This window comes from Misgurnus anguillicaudatus, unplaced genomic scaffold, assembly GCF_027580225.2.
Source record: "Misgurnus anguillicaudatus unplaced genomic scaffold, ASM2758022v2 HiC_scaffold_26, whole genome shotgun sequence".
Lineage (NCBI taxonomy): Eukaryota > Metazoa > Chordata > Actinopteri > Cypriniformes > Cobitidae > Misgurnus > Misgurnus anguillicaudatus.
Genome location: NW_027395276.1, coordinates 4999661 through 5024879, shown reverse-complemented (window position 1 = coordinate 5024879; position 25219 = coordinate 4999661). Strand labels below are relative to the sequence as shown.

General features: G+C 38.4%; 1 protein-coding gene across 6 annotated transcripts in view; it reads left to right on the top strand.

Annotated features, from left to right (window-relative positions):
* Window positions 1–25219, top strand: part of LOC129443264 (receptor-type tyrosine-protein phosphatase mu) — a 234710-nt gene that overhangs the window by 158262 nt on the left and 51229 nt on the right. For 2 of the 6 annotated variants that reach the window (XM_073864359.1, XM_073864358.1), the window contains exons 14-19: window positions 371–445; window positions 846–981; window positions 5437–5466; window positions 18948–19099; window positions 20659–20733; window positions 22951–22977. In XM_073864359.1, the coding sequence (XP_073720460.1) occupies window positions 371–445; window positions 846–981; window positions 5437–5466; window positions 18948–19099; window positions 20659–20733; window positions 22951–22977 (495 nt within the window). The remainder of the gene's footprint in view (window positions 1–370; window positions 446–845; window positions 982–5436; window positions 5467–18947; window positions 19100–20658; window positions 20734–22950; window positions 22978–25219) is intronic. The other 4 variants (XM_073864360.1, XM_073864362.1, XM_073864361.1 and 1 more) reach the window with 3 other exon arrangements.

The following is a 25219-nucleotide window of genomic DNA, read 5'->3' as shown; positions in this document are numbered from 1 at the left end:
ACACCGGAGGAAGTGAAATAGCATACGGGGAATTACTATTTACTATTCAGTTGTAAATGCGTTTCGAAATTTGTCATATATTATACCTTCGTGTATACGGAAATGCAAACAGCTTGCATTAGCCTTTAAATTGTCACAATTTTTATTTCCACGTATAACGCAATTGCAATTACGATGTCTGCAAAATCCCTCCATAGGTATGTGTGCAAGTGTTTAGTTTGACCATTAACACCTCTCTCTCTATCTTTCTTTCATTGTCTCTCTCTCTCTCTCTCTCTCTCTCTCTCTCTCTCTATCTATCTATCTATCTATATATCTATCTATCTATATATCTATCTATCTGCATGTGGTGTGGTTCTTGGTTTGGCAGCTGCTATCTTGGTAACACAGCTCACCACACCTTACGTACGCATTGCTCCAGCCGCTGGAGACCATCAGCTAACAGGTCAGACCCTTACACACGACTGCATCCGGTCCGTCCACACACATGTGTTTCTCTGATAAATATCCAGGTTTTGTGTGGATGAATTAATGGACTGCAGTTGAAAGAAGCTCTTTGTCTAAATGTCACTTCATTCTGTCTGCTTTCAATTCAGTTTTATTTCAGTAGCACTTTTCATAAAGTAGCAGTGCACCTGTGTGCAGAAATAGAATATTTTAGTACCAGAAAGACAATATTATACACAAATATTATGCACTGAGCAAACTAAAAGCCATCAGAAATGGCATTAGCGTATCGAACACTGTGACTGTTTAAAGCCCCCCAGAACACCCAATCTGATTTTGTACGGGGTCTGTGAACATCTTTGGTTTCTGTATAACTTTTGACCTTTGGTCGATCTCAGGGGCGGCCACTCACAAACCCAACGCCGTGGAGCCGGAGAAACAGACCGACAACACGGTGAAGATCGCCGGAGTGATCGCAGGAATCCTGCTCTTCATCATCATCTTCCTCGGCGTAGTGCTCCTCATGAAGAAACGGTAAGAACCTTCACACATAAAGCTGAAGATATAGGACCCCGTTTACTCCAGAGGTGTTTAGAGAGTTGGTCAGGCTGTTATTTAGAGACAAAAGCTCACATATAAGGTAGTTTATAATATAGACATTATATACAAAGATGCCTCATAGACTGACGCTGCCTATTGGAGCTGACGTATCAACAAGGCCGCCATCTTGGATGGGTCCCCAATTCGCTCCCTGCATTTATTTCTAATGAAGAAGGTGTATCCCCGACTACAATCATCATAACTCCCTGAATTTTTACCGGATTTTCACACGGTTCGGTTACATGTAAGTAACGTTAGTTACGATGAGATAATATAATAAATGGTAAAATAACCAAAATTATTAAAAGGTAATCCCATGTGATCTGGTATCAATACTGCGCTGGTTATTGCACAAATGACAGGAACAGCTGCTTGCTCGTGAGGAGATCCAATCAATATGGTGTTGACGCTGGATTACGTTCCAACACATCATGAGGGGTCTATGTATATAATGTCTATGGTTTATACGGTCACTACATCATTTCTATATTTGTGGTTATTTTATTTTGTAGTTTTGATGACTTGACATGTGTAGCACAAATGTCTCAACTCATCCCCAGTCAGTTCATCTCCAGAGTAAATGAGATCTCGTGGTTGTTCATAGTTTAACAGCGGCTATCAATAATAGATATTTCTCCTGACCTTTCTATCAGCTCATCCTAATTGTTTATGCAATGCTAAATTATTCATCTGATATGACGATAAGAACCATTAAAATGCTTTATAATAGCCCGATAAAAAAAACAATTTCTCATGCGGCCCCTGACGTCTCCAAAAAACAAAACAATAAAACGAATGGAAGAAATCTGAGTATTTTGTGAGATTTTCCAGAGGGAAGATAGCAGATGCGGATGAGAGGTGGGCTGATAAAAGCTCTTCTGCTCTGGAGTGAAGGATTAGCTGGAGGCTAGTTTACATTAGCCTGGTCTCCTGCCGGTCCTGGAGTCTTTGCACAGAACTCCAGGTTCTCTTGAGTCATCCTCGGCAAATATCCAACTCCTACGGGCTTTGAGTCACACACCACGCCTGCGATCACACACTGTCTGTTCACTTTTCTCAACGTTAGCTGAAGAAAACAGCCTAGAGACCAAGACCCCATCTTAAATGACCCGGGGCTACTGGATAGGCAGGTTCTCCATCACAGACCAGATTAACATACAAGTGTTTTTATAATGTTGTATTATCTGTGTATATACAGTAAACTTGCTGTATATTTCGGAAAATGATTATTCTTAATAAACAATCTGCCTTAATACTAGCTTATATTTTAATGCTGATACGGTTCATTAACGGTAATAAACTAGGCTATAATATTGCTTACCAGTATACCTGCGTCAATAACCAGCTTAACCAGTTTATGCTGGTTACAAAACAATATTCCTCATCTATAAGAAGTTAAAGTGGTGTAGTTGGTCTATCACTGTCAGCTAGTTCAGGGGTTTTCAAGAAAATTTAAAGAGAAAAAAAAACAAAGCAAAAATTGTGTAGCCAATTATTTAAGTTTGCTTTCTTTATAATGTCACTATTACTACTTATCTAACACAGTTTTAAAGGGCACTTATTATGCCAATTTTTACAAGATGTAATATAAGTCTCAGGTGTGTCCAGAATGTGTCTGTGAAGTTTCAGCTCAAAATACCCCACAGATCATTTATTATAGCATGTCCAAAATGTTCCTATTTACGCTGTTTTAGTGTCTGTACCTTTAAATGCAAATGAGCTACAGCTCCGCCCTCCCTTACAAACAGACAGTGAGCGTTTTGAGTTCAAATAGATCTTATTAATACAGTCTAGAAACAATAGTATAGTGTACAGAGTACAACTCACTTAGGGTGCAAACTATGGTAATGCAGGACTGTAAGTGGGCGGGGCTTTATCAATGTGACCTCACATTAATAAGGAAATCAGAACGGCATGTCTAATGAGGATTAAAAAACAAGGAGGGGGTGGATTTTTCTCATTGTAGGGTGGGTTGTGTTCACACAGTGCCAACACACATTGGGCCCTATTTTAACGATCTGAAACGCAAGTCCGAAGCGCAAAGCGCAAGTGACTTTGTGGGCGGATCTTGGGCGCTGTTGCTATTTTCCCGGCGGGAGAAATAAGTCTTGCGCCGGCCGCAAATCAATAAGGGGTTGGTCTGAAGTAGGTTCATTATGCATAGGTGTGGTTTGGGCGTAACGTCAAATAAACCAATCAGAACGCTTTCCAACATTCCCTTTAAACGCAAGGGCGCAAGTTCCATGGGGGGTTGGTATTATTATGACGGATTTGACAGGCGCACGCCAGGAGCGGTTCACAGCCGAGGAGACCCACGTTCTTGTAAGAGCAGTCAAAGACAGAGAAGTTGTTTTGTATGGGGATGGGAGAAACCCGCCCAAATCAGCGTCGGTTAAACAGACGTGAGAGGAAATAGCCGCAATTGTCTCATCAGCTGCGCCAAGCACTACAATGATGTCAGGAGACGGGGGGATCCCAAGCTTGCCAGCATACATCGGGCACGCCGGGCACACAGGAGGACATCGCTGCGTCCACCCTCACTGCTGAAAGGGTTTGGGGGCTTTGAAATCGGACACAAGAAACGCAAGCAAGGTCCAACCCCAAAGTACACTTACAAATCAAGTTCATATACATTAAGGTTTCTTATGAAAACATTTTAATTATTATTTAGATAAAATAAACGTAATACAGCCACACAACAAACGTATGAAAATATTTTAATCGTTATTTGCATGATAATTGTTAAACACTGCCACACAAAATAAATAAAAACTATCACCACAATGCTCACCACAATGATTTCCCTTATCTCATGTATTAATATTTTTTATTGTAACAATTTATGATTTAATGATTTCCCTTATCTTATATTTTTTATTGTAACAATTTATGATTTGCAAAAATAACTGTTGCATCTGTGTAGATTAGATAAGCAATGCGCATTGTGCACGCTATACATTATGGTCAAGCATGCGCCCTTAAAATAGCATAATGAACCACGCGCAACGCGCCACTGACTTTAGACTATTTTTTTTTTGTTAGTAGCGCAATTGTTTTTTGAAACTGCAAAATAGCATAAGAGATGGTTTGCGCCGGAGCACGCCTCCTTTTTTGCGCTGAACCGCCCAGACAGCGCAAGTTCATTCCCTAGTTTGCCGACGTGCGTCTGTGGAGGGAAAAACCCGCTGTGCGCCAGTGCAAAATACGAAATTATACATGCGTCACTGACAAAGTCAATTGCGCTGGGTGCAAGATAGGGCCCATAATGTCCAAACACATTTTAAAAGTGAATTTTGCATAATAGGTGCCATTTAAAAAATATGGACATATAATTTAGGAAAGGGTCCCTCACTGAAGTTTCATCATATCAAACAGTTTGAAAACCCCTGGGCTAGTTCATAAAGAGTTGAGCTTATTAATACACGCGTGTTCACAAATGCCAAACATTGGATTCACCAAATTTCTCTCCCGGTGAGACTGTCACGGCTTCTGAACGTTGATCACTCCGTAGTCGTGTTAATTGAATCTTGTTCAATAAAGCTAAATCAAATGAACGAGTCTGATTGAATCTATCGCATCTATTTGGTTTAATTTGTTTGAATTAAATTAGAAATGAGAGCGGGGAGTCATGCTAATTCCCTTTTTATAACTAACCGTACGGTTCATTTCATGTGATGAGATTTATGTGGTCATTTACATTAAAGACAGTGTTCGGTGTTTGTCTAAATATGTGCTGGACAGTGTAAGAGACACATGAAGTAATGTGGCCACAGATACAATACCTGTGTTTAAAATCTGAATTTAAAGGGATAGTTCACCCAAAAATCATCCTCGAGTTGTTTTCAACCTGTGTAAATGACTTTGTTCTGCTTAACACCAATGAAGATAATAACCAAACAGATGTAGGGCACCATTGACTTCCATTGTATTTTTTTCTTCTAATGTGGAAGTCAGTGGTGCCCCAGATCTGCTTGGTTACAAACATTCTTCAAAATATCTTCATTTGTGTTCAGCAGAACTGAAGACAACATTTTTAGGTGAACTATCTATTTTTTTTACAGCTGTTTTAATGTATTTAGACAAAAATATATATATAAAGATGCTGAAGGCAATGTTTAGTAAGTATAGGACTTTGGTCACGTGAGCCGCTGCAGCAGGTGCCGTCCGGACGCTCTGTGGCTCGCGTCGCAAGGTTTGTCATGTAGCGCTCACGCTAGGGTCCATCTGCCGTCTCCGGGAGGTGAAACTCTCTCTCACACCACACGTATGTCACCGCGGCTGTTTTTGTTCATTTGATATCGTTTTCAGACATTAATATTTTTTACTTTTTCTTTCCTTTCATTTCCATCCCCTTCCACTGCTAAAACCCTTCACCACCCCACTGGGCAGGAGAACGTATCAGTCCTACACTTACTACCTGTAAGTAAAACGTCTTTGTACAATGTTAGTGTCATGCTATGCCCGCTCTGTACGCTCAAACCCTGCATGACTCGCGTCTGGACAGGCATTTTCAATTCTGATCGCCAGGGAACGAGAATTAACATTCTGCCCTCGGCCTGAGCAATGCATTTGAATTTTAAATTGTTTGTAATGTGATGATCTTGTAAAAACATGAGATTGAGATCAATATTGCTAATGTCGTTGTTACTGTATGAAATTTCCATCAGTTGCTATGAAATGCCTGTCTGTGAATGAATATCCTGAAGTAAAAGAGTGTTATTAATGTAAAACCTTTTAGCACCAGAACTAACTCTCTCATCCTGCTTGTGGATAATTGGGATAAAAACTACCTTTCCTTGAATATTTTCCCCACAAATACTTTTTGTCTTTCTGTTGCCCAGTACAGGGATGGGAAAAGCATCATTCCCAAACCTGGAACTATTCTTCATCACATACCATCATCATCACCACTATTATTAACCATCACTCCCATTCATCCCGTGCTTTTATCATTCAGCTTGAGTTTTCCTGCATGGTTGGTGTTAGTGGCATGCAAATGAAGTCCATTATCTTAATGTCCAAAGTGTTTAATGGATAGTTACACACCATGTTGTTTGTTATTGATCACGCTGTGTTGTTTGTTTATTTATAGGTTGGAAATCAAGCACCGGTTCAATTTAAATAAATAAAAATTAGCCGATGACCGATACAGGCTGCCAATTTTCTTGAGCCGATATTTGGAGCCGATACTGCTTTTGCTCACTCAATTAACATCATAAAACTGACACAATGATGATGCCAAATATTACAAGTCTCAATTTAAAAAAGTTAAATCTTTTTGAACTTAAAAAAACTATATTTAACAAAGGTGAGAGTGCTTTGGAACTATGAACTGCACTCTCCACAATGACGAGGAACTATCAGCAAAGGATATTGATTTCTAGCACTTTACTACTACAAATATATATAGAGATCAGAAATAAAACCTGCTTTGTCCAGCTATGATCAGCTGTTAGGCCGAGCTTTCGATGTTGTCATGGAAAGGTTGGTTGTTTTTAGTCACATGACCTGCAATCGCTTGCGGCTTCCAACACTCTGTCTGTAAATAATGCCGGAAAAAACTATCGGCGAACACAGCAGCCACATATCGGACGATGCCGATACACATAAAACTCGCAAAAATTGGCCCTATCACTACACCAAAGTGTTTTAACGTGGCTAAAAACGCCAGGCGGACGCCGACTGTAATGTAGGCTGAGCGCTTTGGTTGCTATGATTCTTGTGCTTTGTCTATCAGTCGTTGAACGATGCGCCGGTTGGTTGTTGTATTTGTCCCGCCCTCCTCCACTATGATTGGATGGCCGAGTGAGAAGTGACATTGACAAGCCGAGCGTTTCGTCCAAGGTTAAAAATTTCTCTTAGCTCTCAGCGAGGACAAAGTCAACCAGCTGCGGCGCTTTCATTGGAAACAATTACGCGGTGTAAACACCTTGGTGTGCACACGCCTCCTAAGGAAGTCACTGCGCCGCCATATTTGCAATGCTTTCAGGTCTTGGTAAGGCAAAGTCTCTTCCCCAGATGATGTCATTCTTGCTCACGGTTTTCAATTTGCTCTTTTTACTGGAAGGCGGCACTAGAGCGGCCATATTGACCGTTGCAATCTCCCCCATTCATATCAATACTAGTGACATATCTGGGTAATTTCACTACTGGTTATATATTCTTTACCGTATATAACTGAGTATGTGACAAATAAAAACTTGGAATCCTTGAATCTGCGTGGGTGCAGTATGCATCCACCATGTTTGCAATGTCATGTGACCTATGACATAATCAGAACAACCGCGACCATAATTTACTTATATGCGTTGTTTAACAAGTACAATAAAATCATGAGAATACATTTCTGTGTACCTAAATTACTTAAAGTACCGGCCAGTTCATCGATTTCTGCTATTTATTAATTATTTTCACCTTTTGAATTTGTCCGGTCCTCATGTCGTGTCAAATGCACACTGTAAAATCTATCAGAATTAATACGTTGTTTTTCGAATACTATGAATTCAGTCATACTACTTTCCTCAACTACAAATTTGTGCCCACTATATAGCCTGAAAGTATTCGATTTCACATCGATTATGTATACGTAACAATGTAAATTATATAGGAATTGCACAGTAATATTATTTTGTTGTGCATGGTTAGAATCGAAAGATATTATATCATTAGAGAATGCCATCTCTGCCTATATTAACAGAAGAACGTGGGTGAATCCTTACCTTGGATTTTTTGGCTGATTTAACAAGGCAGATAAACTGTCAATCATAGCTGTGTTTATGTCAATTGTGAGGAAACATCAGAGTTTCTGCTCAGCACTGGACTCTTGACACCGACAGGCTCCCGTGTTTCTCATTCGGAGCGGATATGATTGACATTTGTCCATGGCTGTATGAGTGCAGGATACATGCAGGAGGTGAAAGTGTTACCGGTCGGCTTTATGGCTCTCTAGTTTTTTTGTCATGTCATCAATAAAGTGGACAGGGCTGAGGTTCGTGTCAGGCCGCCTGTCAGCCGCGTCCCCGAGGACACCATCAGCACACTTATAACCTGACAGGAGGAGAGCCGTGACGACAGTGTTCAAGGTCCCGCCGATATTTCACTCTATTTCAATGCAATAAAAGCAACAGCATAAAGAAGCTCAATAACAAAAACGAGTGATGGAGCGAAATACATTTCTCTAGACTGATGTCCAGCTTTTTTGGAGTTGAACCAGTTTCACTAAGTGATAGTAGAGATGATTGAGAATGATGTCATACTAAAGCTTGGGGTGTAGTCTGTTTTTGTGTGTATGCAAACGTATGTGGGCCGTTGAACACACAGCCTTGCAAAGCATAGTTTATTTGACACATTTGTGTACACAGACGTTAGATGCATGCGCATTGTGACAAAATGCAATAAATCTCTCTGGCTACATATTATAATCTCCTGTACGCGCATGCGTGACCTATGTGTACAAAGTATGCAAGATTTTGCAAAACTTTAGTGGTGCGCATACAATACACGCCTACTATTCTGATGTTGAAATTTGCATCATGTGCACTGTACACGGGTCTTAAAAATTCAAACTATTGGTGTTTGCGTTTCTGTGTAAAGTTGCATGTACAATACGTATTGCACAGTCTATAGGCATGTGTGAGTACTTTACAGCCATAACAACAATGGTGGCCTGTTTATTAGTTTATTATCAATTTTTCATCAAAGATTACAACATTTGGTTGCTTTATAGTTCAGGGTCACTTGTAGTAATAAATCTTACCCTTATCATTCGTCTAAAGAGAACTGCTTGATGTTTTTATTGTTTGTATATTTCCCTCTGTAGAAGAATGCGTATGTGTGCAGGGATGTAGTGTTTCTTCAAAAGGTAACATTGCAAAAAAAAAATGGCTTTCTTACTTAGTATTTTTTACCGAGCCGTTAAGGTGACATTGGAGTAAAAAAAATCTAAAGTTTAGTTTCATGTGCTCACGTGAAACTTTCATGTGGAGAATTTTAGATTCGCGAGCTCACGTGAAACTTTTGCTTTCACGTTCGTGCGCGATAGTTTCACATGCTTGCGCGAAACTAAACTTTAAAAAAAAATTCTGCACATGAAGGTTTCGCGTGAGCCCATGAAACTAAACTTTATTTAATTTTTGCTCCATGTCCCCTTAGGGGCTCTGTAATTTTTATTTTGTTTTTAGTACAAATATCTAAAAATTCTTCAATCCAGATGTATTTTCTTGATGAGCAAAATGACCTAGAAACAAAAAGAAAATAAGTCTAGATTTTAGACAAAAAACATAAAATTTAAATGAATTTGTGCTTTAAACAAGCCAATGGGTTAAGAAAAACATCTTGAAATAACTTTACTTTTCCTTAGAGACCTATTTCAAGAATAAATTGGCAGATTTACTTACTTATTTATTTATTTTTTACTTGTTTTAACTCTTTCCCTGCCATCGTTTTTAAAAAAGGTGTCAGCCATTTTATATGATTTTCTCAAAAGTTTAATGCCTTCCAGAAAATGTTCTTCTTGAAATATATAAACAAACAATATATCAGATGAAAGAACAGACTCTTTTCATTTGTTGTCTTTTTATCACCTCTCAGTTTTTACCAAATTTTGAGCAAAAAGGTGAAATAATTGAATTTTTTATCGAGATCAGATTCAAAGTGATGATCAAAACATACAAGGAGTTTGAACTGTTTTTCCTAAGGGGATACTTTCTGGTTTGATAAGTTGGGTAAGAGCGCCACCTGGTAGATAATAGCGGAAATACAGATTGCCAGAAAAACTTGTCATTGTCGTTTTCCGTTAATTGACGAGTTAAGTTGTCGATGGCAGGAAAAGAGTTAAAGCGTAACTAAACCCCTGGTCAGAGCCTGACTCCACCCACTGGCAATATTTGAAAAATGCAAGAAAAGTGGGCAGATCCCAACGAAGATAGAGGGGACGAACTAAGCTCGTACCAAGTGTGTGTGGTGAGATCGTAACAAGGGCGTGCTGAGCTTGAACCTTCTTACGTCACGAGTTATGTTTTGGACCCAACATCCAATAGGAAAATTCAACTGCAGTAGCCACCGTTCAACCTGAAGAGGGCAGCACTCAGACGTTTTTACACCATATATTGTAGTATTGAAACACTTTATATCCAAATGTCAAAAAACTTACTAAAATCAATGAACAGCACTAATAAACCATCATTCTTACAGATCATTAACTAAAAAAAGTTGGTTTAGGGTTTAGTTACTCTTTAAGCACAAATTCACTTAAATTGTTTTTTTTTTTTGTCTAAAATCTAGGATATTTTGCTTATCAAGAAAATGCATCTTGATTTAAGAATTTTTAGATATTTGTACTAAAAAAGGGCAAAAATACTAAGTAAGAAGTGGATATGCGTAAGTGCAGATCTTTTTAATAGCGTCGTCGTGTGTACGTGAAATTTTTTAAAAGCACAAAGGAAAAAAGTTTCTGTTTTTAACTACACTGAGAACAGTGGATTAATTTAAAGATTTATATTATTATTTACTTACTTCCATCCTACATGTTATCTGTTGAATATCCATGTTTGCTAGGGAATCAGTTTGCATTATTGTTGTGGTTTTAAGGCAGTCCAGTCTGGACTGAAACTGAAAGTGACACAGAAGTCTTGGACCGTGTCTTTATTCTCTGCTGGGTCTCTGTAGTCTGTGCTTACCCAGCACGCTACCCACAATTCCCCACTGTTTCCTGTGTCAAAACGTCTCTAATAAGACTCTTTTCTTCTGGACATATACACATTAAACGCCTACATTTCCTGCAAGAGTTTGGAAAGATAAAATACCCAGAATGCAGTTCAGTTTCATCTCTGTGTCCAGTGTGTGCGGCTGACAGTCTTTGATAAATGATTTGAGGACGTTGACAAAGAGTTCTTGCCTTCTGCAATTAGGATTCAATGTTTTGAGCTGGTTGTTGTTTTGAATGTTTGATGTTGTGATGTGTTGAGATGATCACCAGCACACTCCTGCAAACATTCAACTCTATCTGAAATATCACATGCTTGTTTTATATTTATACCACTAAATGCTTCATTCTGATAAGTTGAGAAAAACTGTACAGGTGTGCATTATTTTTCAGTCAACGCACACCTGTGAAGTAGTTCCACCACATTAAAGTTTACTTGCCAAGTTAACCTGATATAACTGATTGATTTAATTTCAACAAATAATGCATAAATGTATGTGTGGTAGCCAAAGAAATAAGTTAAAAGTAGTGAACATGCCTCACAGCAAAAAGGTCCCCGGATTGATCCCTGGCTAGATCTGTGTGGAGTTTCCCTGTGTCAGCGTGGGTTTACTCCGGGTACTCCGATTTCCTCCCACAGCCCAAAAAGATGCTAGTTAGGTGAATTGGTGATGCCAAATTTCCCCTAACCTGTTTGTGGATCAACTTGTGTATGGATTAACTGGTTTTCACCATGAATATAGCCATAAAGAATAAAGAAAGAAAGAATAGAATGAATAAAATCATTGAATACCGTAAATAAACACTGATTGCCTGCTTGTTTGGTTTTTGCTTCATTCCTGATAATATAAAACTAGAACAAATGATGCATAAATACTGATTATAAAGAAATATTGGTAGGCTAACTGGTTCACATTGTTCCCATTACTGCAAACACTTTACATCAAAAGTAACATGTGTGGGTGAGTTGTGCTACAGTCTCCCCCTCCCTCCTCCTCTCTCTCTCTCTCTCTCTCTCTCTCACTCTCTCTCACTTTCTCTCTCTATCTCTCACGCTCACTCTTTCACTTTCTCACACTCACTATAAAATGACGTTTTAACGCATTAGGTGTGCATTATGTAAGGAATAATTGACGACGGGCCATTGAATTATAAGAAAATAATGCACACCGAGGTGGTAATACGGCACGACGCAGGTGTGCATTATTTTCAAATAATTCAAAGGACCAAGGAGTCAATTATTCCGCTTATACCACGGTTACCACAAACATTTCTCTGGTGCCTATTTTTAAGACATTTGACAAGTTAGGTGTGCGGTTTACAGAAAAATAATCAACACCCATAGAACATTTCTCAGCCAATCAGAATGCAGCATTCAACAGACCCGTGGTATAATTTCGAATAATTCAACGGCCTGTTGTCATTTCTTCCTTAATTATATTTCTAGTTTATTCATTTATGGAGCACATTTAAAACGATGCACAGGCTGACCAGGAATGCATAAAAAGTTAGAGATAAGAAAGATAATAATCATAATATTAGTATTAAAGGGGACATTCCACAAGACGTTTTTAAGATATTAAATAAATCTTTGATGTCCCCAGAGTACATATGTGAAGTTTTAGCTCAAAATACCATATAGGTAATTTATTGTGGCAAGTTAAAATAGGCACTTTATGGGGCTGAGCAAAAATCCACCGTTTTTGTGTGTATCCCTTTAAATCCAAATGAGCTGCTCATGTGGGCGGAGTCTCAAGCGCTCTCGCTGTAGTCAAGACAGAGCATCAAGAGGAAGATTCTCTCACGAAAGAAGTTATGTAAGTGATGTTGAGCATTATATATTTGAACAAGTTTAAAAAGTCAATCATCTGTTTTATGCATACTAAATACATGTTTATCAGCAGTGGGGAACATTGTGGAATAAAAATAAAAACTTTTAGGTCTCATGCTGCCAGTGTTTTAAACAGGCACAATGATTTTCAGCATGTTACAATAAAATACACTTCCACAAACACTCAGAAGTTTACTTTTTGACCAAACCAAACTTCAGAGAAACATAATTAAACAACATACTTGAAAGCGAACCGTCGCGTTGCTCTCTCTCTCTCTCTCTCTCTCTCTCTCTCCTGCACTAAGGTAAGGTTAATCCTTTAGAACGATAATTCAATCTTTAGAAAGATTATTAAAACTACAAGTGATAAGATTGTAGGCTCCTGTTTGTGTGTGAGGGAATACAAACGCGTCGTGCTGTCAGTCATACTTTCTCTCGGTCGCTCGCACTCGAGGTAGCGTCATGGTTGGATAGCGCAGTTGAATGGGCAGTATTATTATAATAAGAGCCCCTTAATATGTCATGGGGGGAGCGAAATTCGAATGACCTATTTATTCACATGCTTGCAGAGAGAGCCTTACCAAAACAAAGTTACAGGTTGCTATTTTTCATGTTTTCTGGGTTGGTAGAAGCACTGGGGACCCGATTATAGCACTTAAACATGGAAAAAGTCTGATTTTCATGGAATGTCCCCTTTAATAAAATTAATAAATAAAAGAAAGTTAATAATAAGTCTAGAAACCATAAAAACAGCCTATAGACATTACACAATATGAAAAGCCAGAGAAAAAAAGTAGGATTAAGGGTCCTATTCTAACAAAGTGCTTTGTCAAATACACACGGCGCACTGCCTAAATGGGCGTGTCCGAATCCACTTTTGCTAATTTAATGACGGGAAAAATGGTTTATGCGCCATGGTCGAAAAGGGTTGTTCCTGTTCTTGTAATGAGTAATGGGTGTGTTTTGAGTGTAACATGCAATAAACCAATGAGAGTCTCATCTCTCATCCTCTTTAAAAGCCAGTTGCGTTGGTGCCATGCCAATTCCCTATTTAGATGACGGACTTTGTAAACTGAAACACTAAGCGGAGGAAGAAGACCACCAGTTTAAGTTTAATGTTAAAAAAATGTGTTGTTTACATTTTCATTGAAATTGTTATTTTTTTATTAAAACCTTTAAAAGCTGTTTTCTTTCAGTCATAGAAGTACAAATAGCAGGCTTTTAATTGCTGTAAATGTTTTGATATCCTACATAATCATTGTAGTATCATAAAATAATTAGCAAATATGCAAGAAAAGGTTTGTGCTCTAAAAATACAAACAAGAGATAAAGAATTTACAAACGCGCAGAGAGCCGAAGAGTTTCAGCACTAGAACAGCGCCGTATGGGATTTTTTAAAAGCATTACTTAAAATGTTTCTCATCTCATCATATCCACAGGTACAGTCATCATATACAATAAATCTGTAGGATAGCATTTAAAAACATTTAAAAATAAATGCATTTGTTTAAAGCAAAGCATTTATTTACTTACCAGGCTACAGGTGAAGCAGCTCTTTACGCCTTCCAACGTCTCATAATCAGTCCTCATTTATGTCCAAGAGACTCAATAATAATCTTTTACATTCAATCCTTTAATCTTTCATATTTAAAAAAGTTTTTGTGCTGCTGCGCATTCATGTACTTTGTGATAAGCAAACCCGCGTTGTTGTCTCGTTTATAGGCGCATTTTACTACTGCGCTCTTTAAATAACATAAAACATATTGCGCCATTAACTTTAGAGCAGGTTTTTGTTGGTCAATGGCGTAGTCTATTTTAGTTGCCTCAAAATAGCAACGTGCCAACAATGCGCCTGAACACACCTCGTTTTTAGATCAGAAACGCCCATGGGCGCAAACATGGGCGCAAATGCATTTGCTATTTAAACAATGTGGCGCTAAACATGAAAATGATCATTGCGCCGGGTCGAAACTAGCATAAGATACTTGCGTCATGCATTGCGCCGGATATATGATAGAGCCCTAAGTTTGTTAGTGATGTACATGAGTTTGTTAACTCAGTTTAAAAGGTTTGTTTCAATGAATTGATTCAGAACACTGATTCAGTTATTCATTATAATTTCAAAATGTTCACAGATATTTCACTGTAGATTTAAATACCTTTCTTTGGTTCTGAGTCTGAAATAAGTGATCATATGGTAACATGTTATTACAGATACACAATCAAGACTACATTTTCAAAGTAAATGTCATGTTCAGGAGGTCATGTGAAGGAGTTTTTTAAAAGCTAAATGAATGTTATGGGACTCTCATGCAGATGTTTAGGGTGAAAATGTTTTTGAGAATAAAGATTGAGATTTAGACTAGTTTTGATGTTAGAAGAATTCATTCACTAATCTTATTGGCTATACTGAATGAATGCTTCACATCTCTCTTTCTCTGTCTCTCTCTCATAGTGTTGAAGTATTTGTGTATCTGACAGCTTGTGTTTGGCCAGAACGTATCGTGTTTACGGGGCTGAGCATCCGTGTGTGTTTGCAGTAAATCTCTGCTGTGAGATGCAGTGGCCTGCAGGAGAGCGTCACCATATGGCTGCTGAATGAGATAAACAAGAAAGATGTTGAGAATAAGGACAGCAGGCAGAAACATCATAGCGCATGTGCATGCTTTACACTACACTATACTGCATTACACAGCATTACAATATACTACATTTTATCCGAAGTGACTAAATGTGTGTTCAAACTTTACATTCTGTAGCAGGACTAAAGAGGCAGTGATGTAAATGATCTTCTGTAGAGGCGGTCTTTCGTCACACTACAGTATGACATCATACTGAGACACAGGGCCCTATCATACACCCGGCGCAATGCGCGACGCAAGTGTCTTTGGCTAGTTTCAACCCAGCGCAATGATCATTTTCACGTTTAGCGCCACGTTGTATAAATAGCAAATGGATTTGCGCCCATGGGCGTTCTGGTCTGAAAACGAGGTGTGTTCATGCGCAACTAAAATAGACTACGCCATTGACCATCTAAAACCTTCTCTAAAGTCTATGGCGCAATATGTTTTTTGTTATTTAATGAGTGCGTTAGAATAGGGCCCAAAATCTGAGATGAAGCATTTTAACAGCTTGCTACCAATAAAAGCAACTTTTTGGACTGAAGAGAATTTTTTAATAGTACATGAGATCTTATACGTCAAAAGATAGAAATGTTGATCCCAATCCGTGGCCGCATTTATTTTATAATCAATTTGCAACCAAATAATCAGTTTGTAATTGTATTGATGGCTTTGATCGTATTGAAAAACCTTTATGTAAACATCTTAATCAATACGATTGTGTTTGTTTGTATGCAAATTTGGATCGTATCGATTTGGAGTGGTGTAGTCCGATCTGTGATCTGATCAGCAGGAGAAAAGTACTCATGTAAACGGGTGAATTGTAGTATTTTCTCAATCCGATGCAAAAATATCTTGTGCACATGCGCAGAAGAATTATGTCTTATATTTACATGCGCTGTACATTCTGCTGCGTTTATGTGTACTTTCATAACATTAGGCTACATAAAGCAATAAAATAGCATTGTGCCTTTTGAAAATTGTATTTTCATTGCCTATATCTGAAAAGTTCTTAAGAACAACTTTCTTTAACTCCGCTTTGTACATCTATTCAGAGATAAAGCATGAACTCGACAAGGTTGGCGTTGCCAAGTCCTCTGCTTTTTTCAAGTTTAGATTTGGTCTACTGATTAAACTATCTCCACGTTTGTTTTTTACCGAGGGTTAAAGATGAAAGGATTTGGTTCATTAGTTGTTGGTATTTGGGCTGTGAATAGTCATTGGGATGATTTTGAATAACCATTAGGATGGTTTTGATATGCAAAGCTGGCAACTCTGACGTTTGGTTCAGATTATATAGAATGTACCTGTAAATGAACATTTTAATCAGATTGCAAAGTTTAGTGTGCAAGTAAACTGTATTGTCGTAACCTTCAATTAGATTCAATTCAGTCAAATTGACACAATTTTGTGCATGTAAATATAGCCATTTAGTCATGTTTTATGTTGCAGTTGATTTGACACTTTGCGGATGTTTGTAAACAAACGTCCAGTGTGTGCGAGTGGAAAGCAGCGATGCTAATGAAAGATATTGACGATCACAGTGTCAGACTTCACTTGAGGTTTTCACACATGAAGTTCTTCTCGCAGTAAATGCAGAGTTATTGTGGAATTAAATTTGACTTTACGCTTTAAGATCCACCGAGAGATGCGGGGCTAAATTTTAAAGAGAAATTGAATTCCAGTATGTCTTCTGAATGTAAATGGAGTTTGTTTGATCTTCACCTTTGTCCTAATGGAATATGGGCATGTTGTTTAATCTGATGGAGATGTTTGAGTGGTGTTGTAACCCGTTGGCTTCACTCATCAATCATGTCTTGATTTCTGTTCCCTTAATGCTCATCAACTCAGCTCGGCTTTAATGGAGTTTGTAGTTTGTAGAAACTTCTTGCATCTCCTTACTTTGCGGTTTGGCTCCGTTTCCGAAACTCTCATTTGAAATTGGATGGCGATGCGCTTTGGGGAGCGGAGAGATCCGGAACTCGGCCTCAGGCACGGAACCCCTCCCGCTCGCTCCCATTTGCTCCCACAGATTGGCTGTGATGATTCGGTCTAATTTGCATTTTCCTACGCATGAGATCGTTGAAAGACAAAGGCAGGCCGACCGAATTAGCGTCTTTGAGGTATAGATCCACTAAAGCAGAATTGAATTACAACTGTTTCCCACTGATCTCTAGTGACATCAGGAGATTTTTTCCTCTTGGTCTTCAGCGGTTGTGTTTGGAGACTCATTGAGCTGTTATTGTAATCACAGAGAGTTGGCGTCCTGGTAGGACATTGATTAAAATTGTATTGGGATTTAATTGGAAAGGGTTTGCCTCCATCTTAATCAGTCCTCGTCATTAAAATTAAGCTCTTTTGATGATTTTAATGGTGAAACACCTCGAGTGATGTTGAATGGAGCTGTTGTGTTTTCTAGATATATTTATTCAGCTAACCTCTATTCAACATTTCAATGTTTTATATCAAAATGAACATAGAGTTTGAGGTCAGAATGTAATATTTTTTGTTTTAGTTGACTTTGAATGAAATGATCAATTTTCCCACACTAATAGTTTACATTTCATTGCATGTTAAATTCAGCTTCTCTTGTGGTTATTAAAGTTTGTGTAAAATGTCATATACACATTCAGGGCCTTTCAGATATTTCTACAAATGTGAATACTTTGCTCTGTTTATATACTACAGTACATAGGAGTGAGCGGGGCACAAATGAACGCAGGGTTAATTGTAACACGGCTACTTTACATATTTCTACAGGGACGATCAATCTGTGCTTTTGGTCTTTTTCTCTTACTGTCAGATCATCTCCTGTGAATTTGTGAAAGGTTTTGATGTGTTTTGGTTAAGATATTGAACAAAGAGTGTTTTGGATGCATGAAAGTAAATTTAGTTTTTCCAACCTTATATTATTTTAATCACTGTCTTGTTACCTAAAACCTAACACCATTTTGAAACATGTCAGACTCAGCAACTTCTAGTAACTGATAGTTGGGATTAAAAACATTTTAACACAGCAGGGTTAGTTGTCACACAGTGTTACAATGAAGCCTCGTGTATACAATGATAATGAAATGAAAACAATTTAAATACTATTTAACAAAATGATAACTGTTAATACAATATGAGGAGAAATAACTCACTATTATTAATTATTATTAATGAGCATATTTGATCATCACTTCAACAGTTGCACCATATAAATCTTAATGTATATTTTAGATGAATGTTGATTTATAAAATAAACACCACAGTCTTAAATCATATTTTCATTGTGTCTTTGCTGCGTCTGTGTTGGTTGTGAACTGCGCTCTGTTTCAGTCACACTTGATTCTGAGGAACTACTTTGTTTGGCGGAAGAGTAATATTTGTACTAATATAATTACAACTTATTTGTGTTTTATTTTATGAAATCCTGCTATGGATATAAAGTAACCTTTTTATAAACACAATAAGCCCCGCAAAGCAGTGGTGTTACAGTGCATTTTATAACAGCTAAGGGGGTTTTAGGCACTCCACTTTGCGTCGTGCCTAACAACACCCCTTAGCTGTTATAAAATGCACTGGTAACCCACTGCTTCGCGGGGCTTATTGCTTTAATCTAACTGAAATATTTTTTAATGATAGAGCCAATGCCAAAAAGCATTAAGTTGTGTCCTGCTCTCCCCTACTGCCTTAGTAGTTCACATTGGCCAAGTTTGAAACATGTTTGATGATCATCTGTCCCCTGTGTTCTGGTTTGCAGAAAACTAGCAAAGAAGCGCAAGGAAACGTTGAACAGCACGCGGCAGGAGATGACGGTGATGGTGAACTCGATGGATAAGAGCTACACTGAACAGGGTACCAACTGTGATGAAGCTCTTTCATTCATGGACACACACAATCTCAATGGACGCTGTAAGTTTGATTGACATTACGCACATAATCCTTTACAACATCATCTGTGATGTACTCGGCTGCATTATTCAGTGATGTAGTGAAAATAATCTGGAATGATTGTGTATTGTTTATTTTATTTATTTATTTATTTTATTATTTTATATAGCGCTTTTCACAAGTGTTAATTGTTGCAAAGCAGCTTTACATGAGAAGATGTAGAGGAGAACACAGAAAATCAATAGATAATATAAGAAGTAGAGAAAGCGGTTAAACCGTACAAGCGAGCATATTAATAATGTAACGTATACTGTAAAGTGCTAAGTTAAGCCAAAGTTGGCTTAGTTGTGGTTATTCCTGTTTTGTTCATCAATTACCAACTCAGATAATAAGATGAATAATCGAATAAAAGTTTAGTGGACAGATTTACTAAACAGGGCATATTGGTGTAAAAACGCTGTTGGGAGTAGATTTACCAACAAGGCGCATGTGCAAGAACACAGATGCAAAAAATCTCATTTCCATAATGACCAACACAATCTACAAAGAGCATTGCAAATTAGCTTAGAGTTTTTACACTTTTTAGGTGGTAAATAATGACACATATGCCATTAAACTATCGAGTGCAAACTTGAATCATTTAAATACTCTCTTTCCATAAATGTATCATCTGAAAGGAAAACTTCTACAAATGCAACACAACACGTCCACGCCTTTTCAGCATTAATTTTTCACTGTGTGTCTTTAGTAAATCCTGACAGTAGGCCAAAGAGGTGTTTGTTCTGGTGCAAGCTGTTAGTAAATCTGTCCCTATCTCAGAATAAACAACACAAAGATTGTGCATCATAGACACAATGCAAACATACACAATAATGTTTAACAGTAAATAGTCATTTTTATTTATATTATTACACCTTATAAGTCTAAATGTACATGTAGGATGTTTCCAGTAAAATACACAAACACACACAAACTCACATATATACCCTCTCACACATGCATGCACGCACACACACAAACACACACACACTTGTTTCATTGCTCCAGACGTTGTCATTAAGTTGTTGTCTTTGAAGCAGCTTTCCAGAATGATGTTGTGGGCTTTCTGTCGGTGTGACCTCATTGATCACTTGATGATGCGAGCGGTTGTGATGTGCACACTGTGGAGATTATCTGACAAGCCCGTCTCATTTTCTTTAATCAGCTCAGATTGAAACAGTTAACTTTATATCCCTGTTAACACACAACACGTATATTCACTCTGAATGCAAATGTAAGATGACTGTGAGAGTTTACTAACAGAGTTAAAGCTTTTGTCATTATTATATTGTGACTTAAATCAATTAAGATGATTTACTAAACAGATAAATCTCCTAAAACCTGTGAGGAACAAACAGACATGAGAATGCATGAGAAGATATTTATGGTCCTAAAAATCTGACTTGTTACATGTATGCAAAATATCATTTTTGTGTGTGTGTGTGTGTGTGTGTGTGTGTGTGTGTGTGTGTGTGTGTGTGCGTGCGTGCGTGCGTGCGTGCGTGTGTGTATTTTACCTGTGTTTTTCTCTTTTCCTCTAGCTGGTTCTTCTCCGTGTTCTCTCACCGTGAAAAGCAACACTCTGAACAGCAACATCCCAAACACATATTACCCAGGTAATAACAGCTGTTCCTCCATCTTGTGTTGATACAGATTGATACAATGTCCATAAGTAGTGGGTGAAGCTGATTGGTTGGTTCTTGTCAAATGACCGTCAATGTGGACGCAACATTCAGAAAAGTTTAAATATGTTTAACTCGCTGTGGTGCCGATATGGCCAGAAGAAAGAGTTGCTTTTTGACTTGTTAACGGTCCCTAACATACAGTGAGGAAAATAAGTATTTGAACACCCTGCTATTTTGCAAGTTCTCCCACTTAGAAATCATGGAGGGGTCTTAAATTGTCATCGTAGGTGCATGTCCGCTGTGAGAGACATAATCTAAAAAAAAAAATCCAGAAATCACAATGTATGATTTTTGAACAATTTATTTGTATGATACAGCTGCAAATAAGTATTTGAACACCTGAGAAAGTCAACGTTAATATTTGGTACAGTAGCCTTACAATTACAGAGGTCAAATGTTTCCTGTAGTTTTTCAGCAGGTTTGCACACACTGCAGGAGGGATTTTGACCCACTCCTCCACACAGATCTTCTCTAGATCAGTCAGGTTTCTGGCCTGTCGCTGAGAAACACGGAGTTTGAGCTCCCTCCAAAGATTCTCTATTGGGTTTAGGTTAGGGCTGTACGATAAATCGCATGCGATACCACGCACATCACGTCAGTAATGCCGGTTCCTTGATGAGTATTAAATCGCAAACAGCTGCTTTCAGATGCCGCGACATTAACAGCACAGAGCCGTAGTTCCCTGACAAGGCGGGCCATATCGCATACATATCGCAGGCGATACGTTTGCGATAATTAATGCGAAATTGCCCCGATTGTCAGTGAACTACGGCTCTGTGCAGTTAAAGCTGAAAACAGCTGATGGTGATTTACTACTAATCGAGGAACCGGCATTACTGACTAGATGCGCGTGACAAACACATGCAATTTATCGTGCAGCCCTAGTTTAGGTCTGAAGACTGGCTAGGCCACACCACAACCTTGATATGCTTCTTACTGAGCCACTCCTTGGTTATCCTGACTGTGTGCTTTGGGTCATTGTCATGTTGGAAGACCCAGCCTCGACCCATCTTCAATGCTCTAACTGAGGGAAGGAGGTTCTTCCCCAAAATCTTGCAATACATGGCCCCGGTCATCCTCTCCTTAATACAGTGCAGTCACTCTGTCCCATGTGCAGAAAAACACCCCCAAACCATGACGCTGCCACCCCCATGCTTCACAGTAGGGATGGTGTTCTTGGGATGGTACTCATCCTCCAAACACGTTTAGTGGAATTATGACCACACAGTTCTATTTTGGTCTCATCTGACCACATGACTTTCTCCAATGACTCCTATGGATCATCCAAATGGTCATTGGCAAACTTAAGACGGGCCTGGACATGTGCTGGTTTAAGCAGGGGAACCTTCCGTGCCATGCATGATTTCAAACCATGACGTCTTAGTGTATTACCAACAGTAACCTTGGAAACGGTGGTCCCAGCTATTTTCAGATCATTCCGTGTAGTTCTGGTCTGATTTCTCACCTTTCTTAGGATCATTGAGACCCCACAAGGTGGGATCTTGCATGGAGCCCCAGTCCGAGGAAGATTGACAGCGATGTTTAGCTTCTTCCATTTTCTAATGATTGCTCCAACAGTGGACCTTTTTTCAACAATTTGGTCTCTAGTGTCTTTGGAAAGCTCTTTGTTCTTGCCAATGTTAGAAGTTGGATTCTTACTGATTGTATGGGGTGGACAGGTGTCTTTATGCAGCTAACAACCTCAAACAGGTGCATCTAATTTAAGATAATAAATGGAGTGAAGGTGGACATTTCAAAGGCAGACTAACAGGTCTTTGAGGGTCAGAATTCTAGCTGATAGATAGGTGTTTAAAAACCTATTTGCAGCTGTATCATACAAATAAATAGTTAAAAATATATACATTGTGAAATATATATTTTTTTAGATTATTTCTTTCACAGTGCACATGCACATACAATGACAATTTCAGACCCCTTCATGATTTCTAACTGGGAGAACTTGCAAAATAGCAGGGTGTTCAAATACTTGTTTTCCTCATTTAAAAAATAACAAACTTGAGTGTGCAAAAGCCAAAGTGAACGGCCCCTAACATAGCTATCATCATTTTAATACCTCCTATCAACCTGTAAATGACTAAAGTCTCTGTTTCTGCTGTCTCTCTTTATTATTTACCTAAACTTCACCAGATCCGTTTGTGCCCACCGCCATCCTAGGTGAGAGAAACATATTTCATTATTTCTGTAGATAATATATTTAGTTGATTTTGATTAAAAGCGCTGTTCCAAAATCTCTTACACTGCCTACATCATCATAGGTTAAATTAGTGAACTGATGTGGTTTACTGGAGGTGTAGTAATACAGCACATCATCAAACGCAGACTTCATAGGCAGCTCAGTAGTTTTTGGAACAGAGCTCTTGTGTCGCGTTCACTTGTGTTTATGTTTTGGAGGAAAGGGAAAATGTTTGATTCTGATGTGTATATCCCACCTGTCTGGTGCTTCTTTTGGGTTCCACTTCCTGTGTGCGGGGGGGACCTCCAATCCATCCCATCTGCACCACGTGTCATGATGTGTGTGATGTCACATCCTGTCTGTCGTCTCATATGCATGGACTGCTGTGGGGAGAGGATTATGGGATAGATTTTGTATTTTTGTTAAACTAAACACACAACCAGCTGTGAAACTTGCAGGTTTTGAGCTCTCGATGGTGCAGGAATGAGCCGCTTCATCTCACTAAATATATTAGCTTCTATTTAATAATGCAGGTTACAGTTTGTGAACTCTCAATTATTTTGAACCGGTTGGTTTAGGGTGTAGATTTCAAAAATGTTTTGCCAGTGCTGGTTTACTTTTTTGGAGATGAAGAGTTAAAAGTTTATGTTTTCTGTGTTTATTAGGGCATCTTGCTATCAGCGTCTCTTCTGTGATTCTCTCTAATGTTTTTTTTTTTTTTTGCCTATAGCAGTTTCTCTGACACAGGTTTTTCTTTTCTCTGTTTTGCCGGTGTTTATTCATTTATCCTATGATAAAATATAATAATTAAGGCGTTTGGTCTCATTTTTTCTCCCTCCACCTCTGCACTCCTTCTGTTTATTCTGAATGCAGCAGCCCTTCAGCCGGCCCTCGTACCCTGAGCACCCATTACAGACTTTAATTGAAATATAACATAATGAAAAATAAGACCTTTGAGTCCCATATTAAATATGAATGAGTAACACCTCGTGTAAGCGATCTCTCTCACAGCAGCAGAAGCAGGTTTACTTTACCCAATAAAAGCAGGAATTATGAGGATAGATTCAGCTCTGGCACATGAGGACAGATCATGAGACGCTTCAACATCATACAGCCGTGATTCTCAACTGCTTTTAATACAAGATCCTCTAATTTACCATCAGACATCCGCACATTGAACAACATGTCCTTGAAATCAAACACCTGAACTTATGATTGTTTATTTACAGTATAATGTTTATTTTGACTTTATGAGGATGCAGCAATGATGATGATGTCACACAATCTACCCGTGTTCACATTTGACCAGCTTCAACCAAAATGCAGTAGTGTGATTGGATTCAACACTAGAAATGAAAATGTCTTATTTAATATTTCTGTCTTGTTTTCCAGTATAAATATTTAAACATTCTTAAATCAGAATATTTTAACTTGAGAGGCAACACCTAAGATTGACACCTGAGGTACTGGGTCTCATTCACTGAGCATGCACAAGTTTGTGCGTGAAATGTGCGTAGTACTTATGTTTTACGAACAAATCATGATGCATTTTCATACAAGAATATATCTTCTTAATATAACTTATGCTGCGTTTACACCAGCCGCGTTTGAGGCGTCAAAATTGCGTCTACTGCGTCTACTTTGCCGCTTGAACATTTTCAATGCATTTGCGCGTCTAGAGCGAAGTGGACGCGCAGAAAAGCAAGCATTTGACACGCGTCAGAGGCGAAATCAGCTTCTTGTGGGAGGAGCAAGTGCTATGCGGTTGTATGTTTGCAAGATGGCTGATGTTGATTGTGCATTCGTCGAGAGAGTTACCAGTTTGTATTTGGTCACCTTACTATAGGGGGAAAATAGTAAAAAAAAAACTGCGGAAATGTCACGGGTCGATAAACGTCACGTGACTCTAAATTGAAATGTGTACACTGTAAAAAATTATTTTCAAGAAAAAAATTCTTAGTATTTTCTTCGTTAATCCTGATTGGTTAACGCGACGCGGAAATCCGCCAACGTTAAAACTTTTCAACTCAGGCGTCAGCCGCAAATTCGGGTCAAAGCAAAATGCACAAAAAGCACCATTCGCACGTACTGAGGCAGATGCTCAATTGATCAAATATGCTTGAAATATGCATAACTCTTTCCCCGTCAGCGTTTTTTTTTTAAGTTGCCACCCAGTTTTAGTTTAATGCCTTACAGAAAAATTATCTTCTTTAAATAAACATA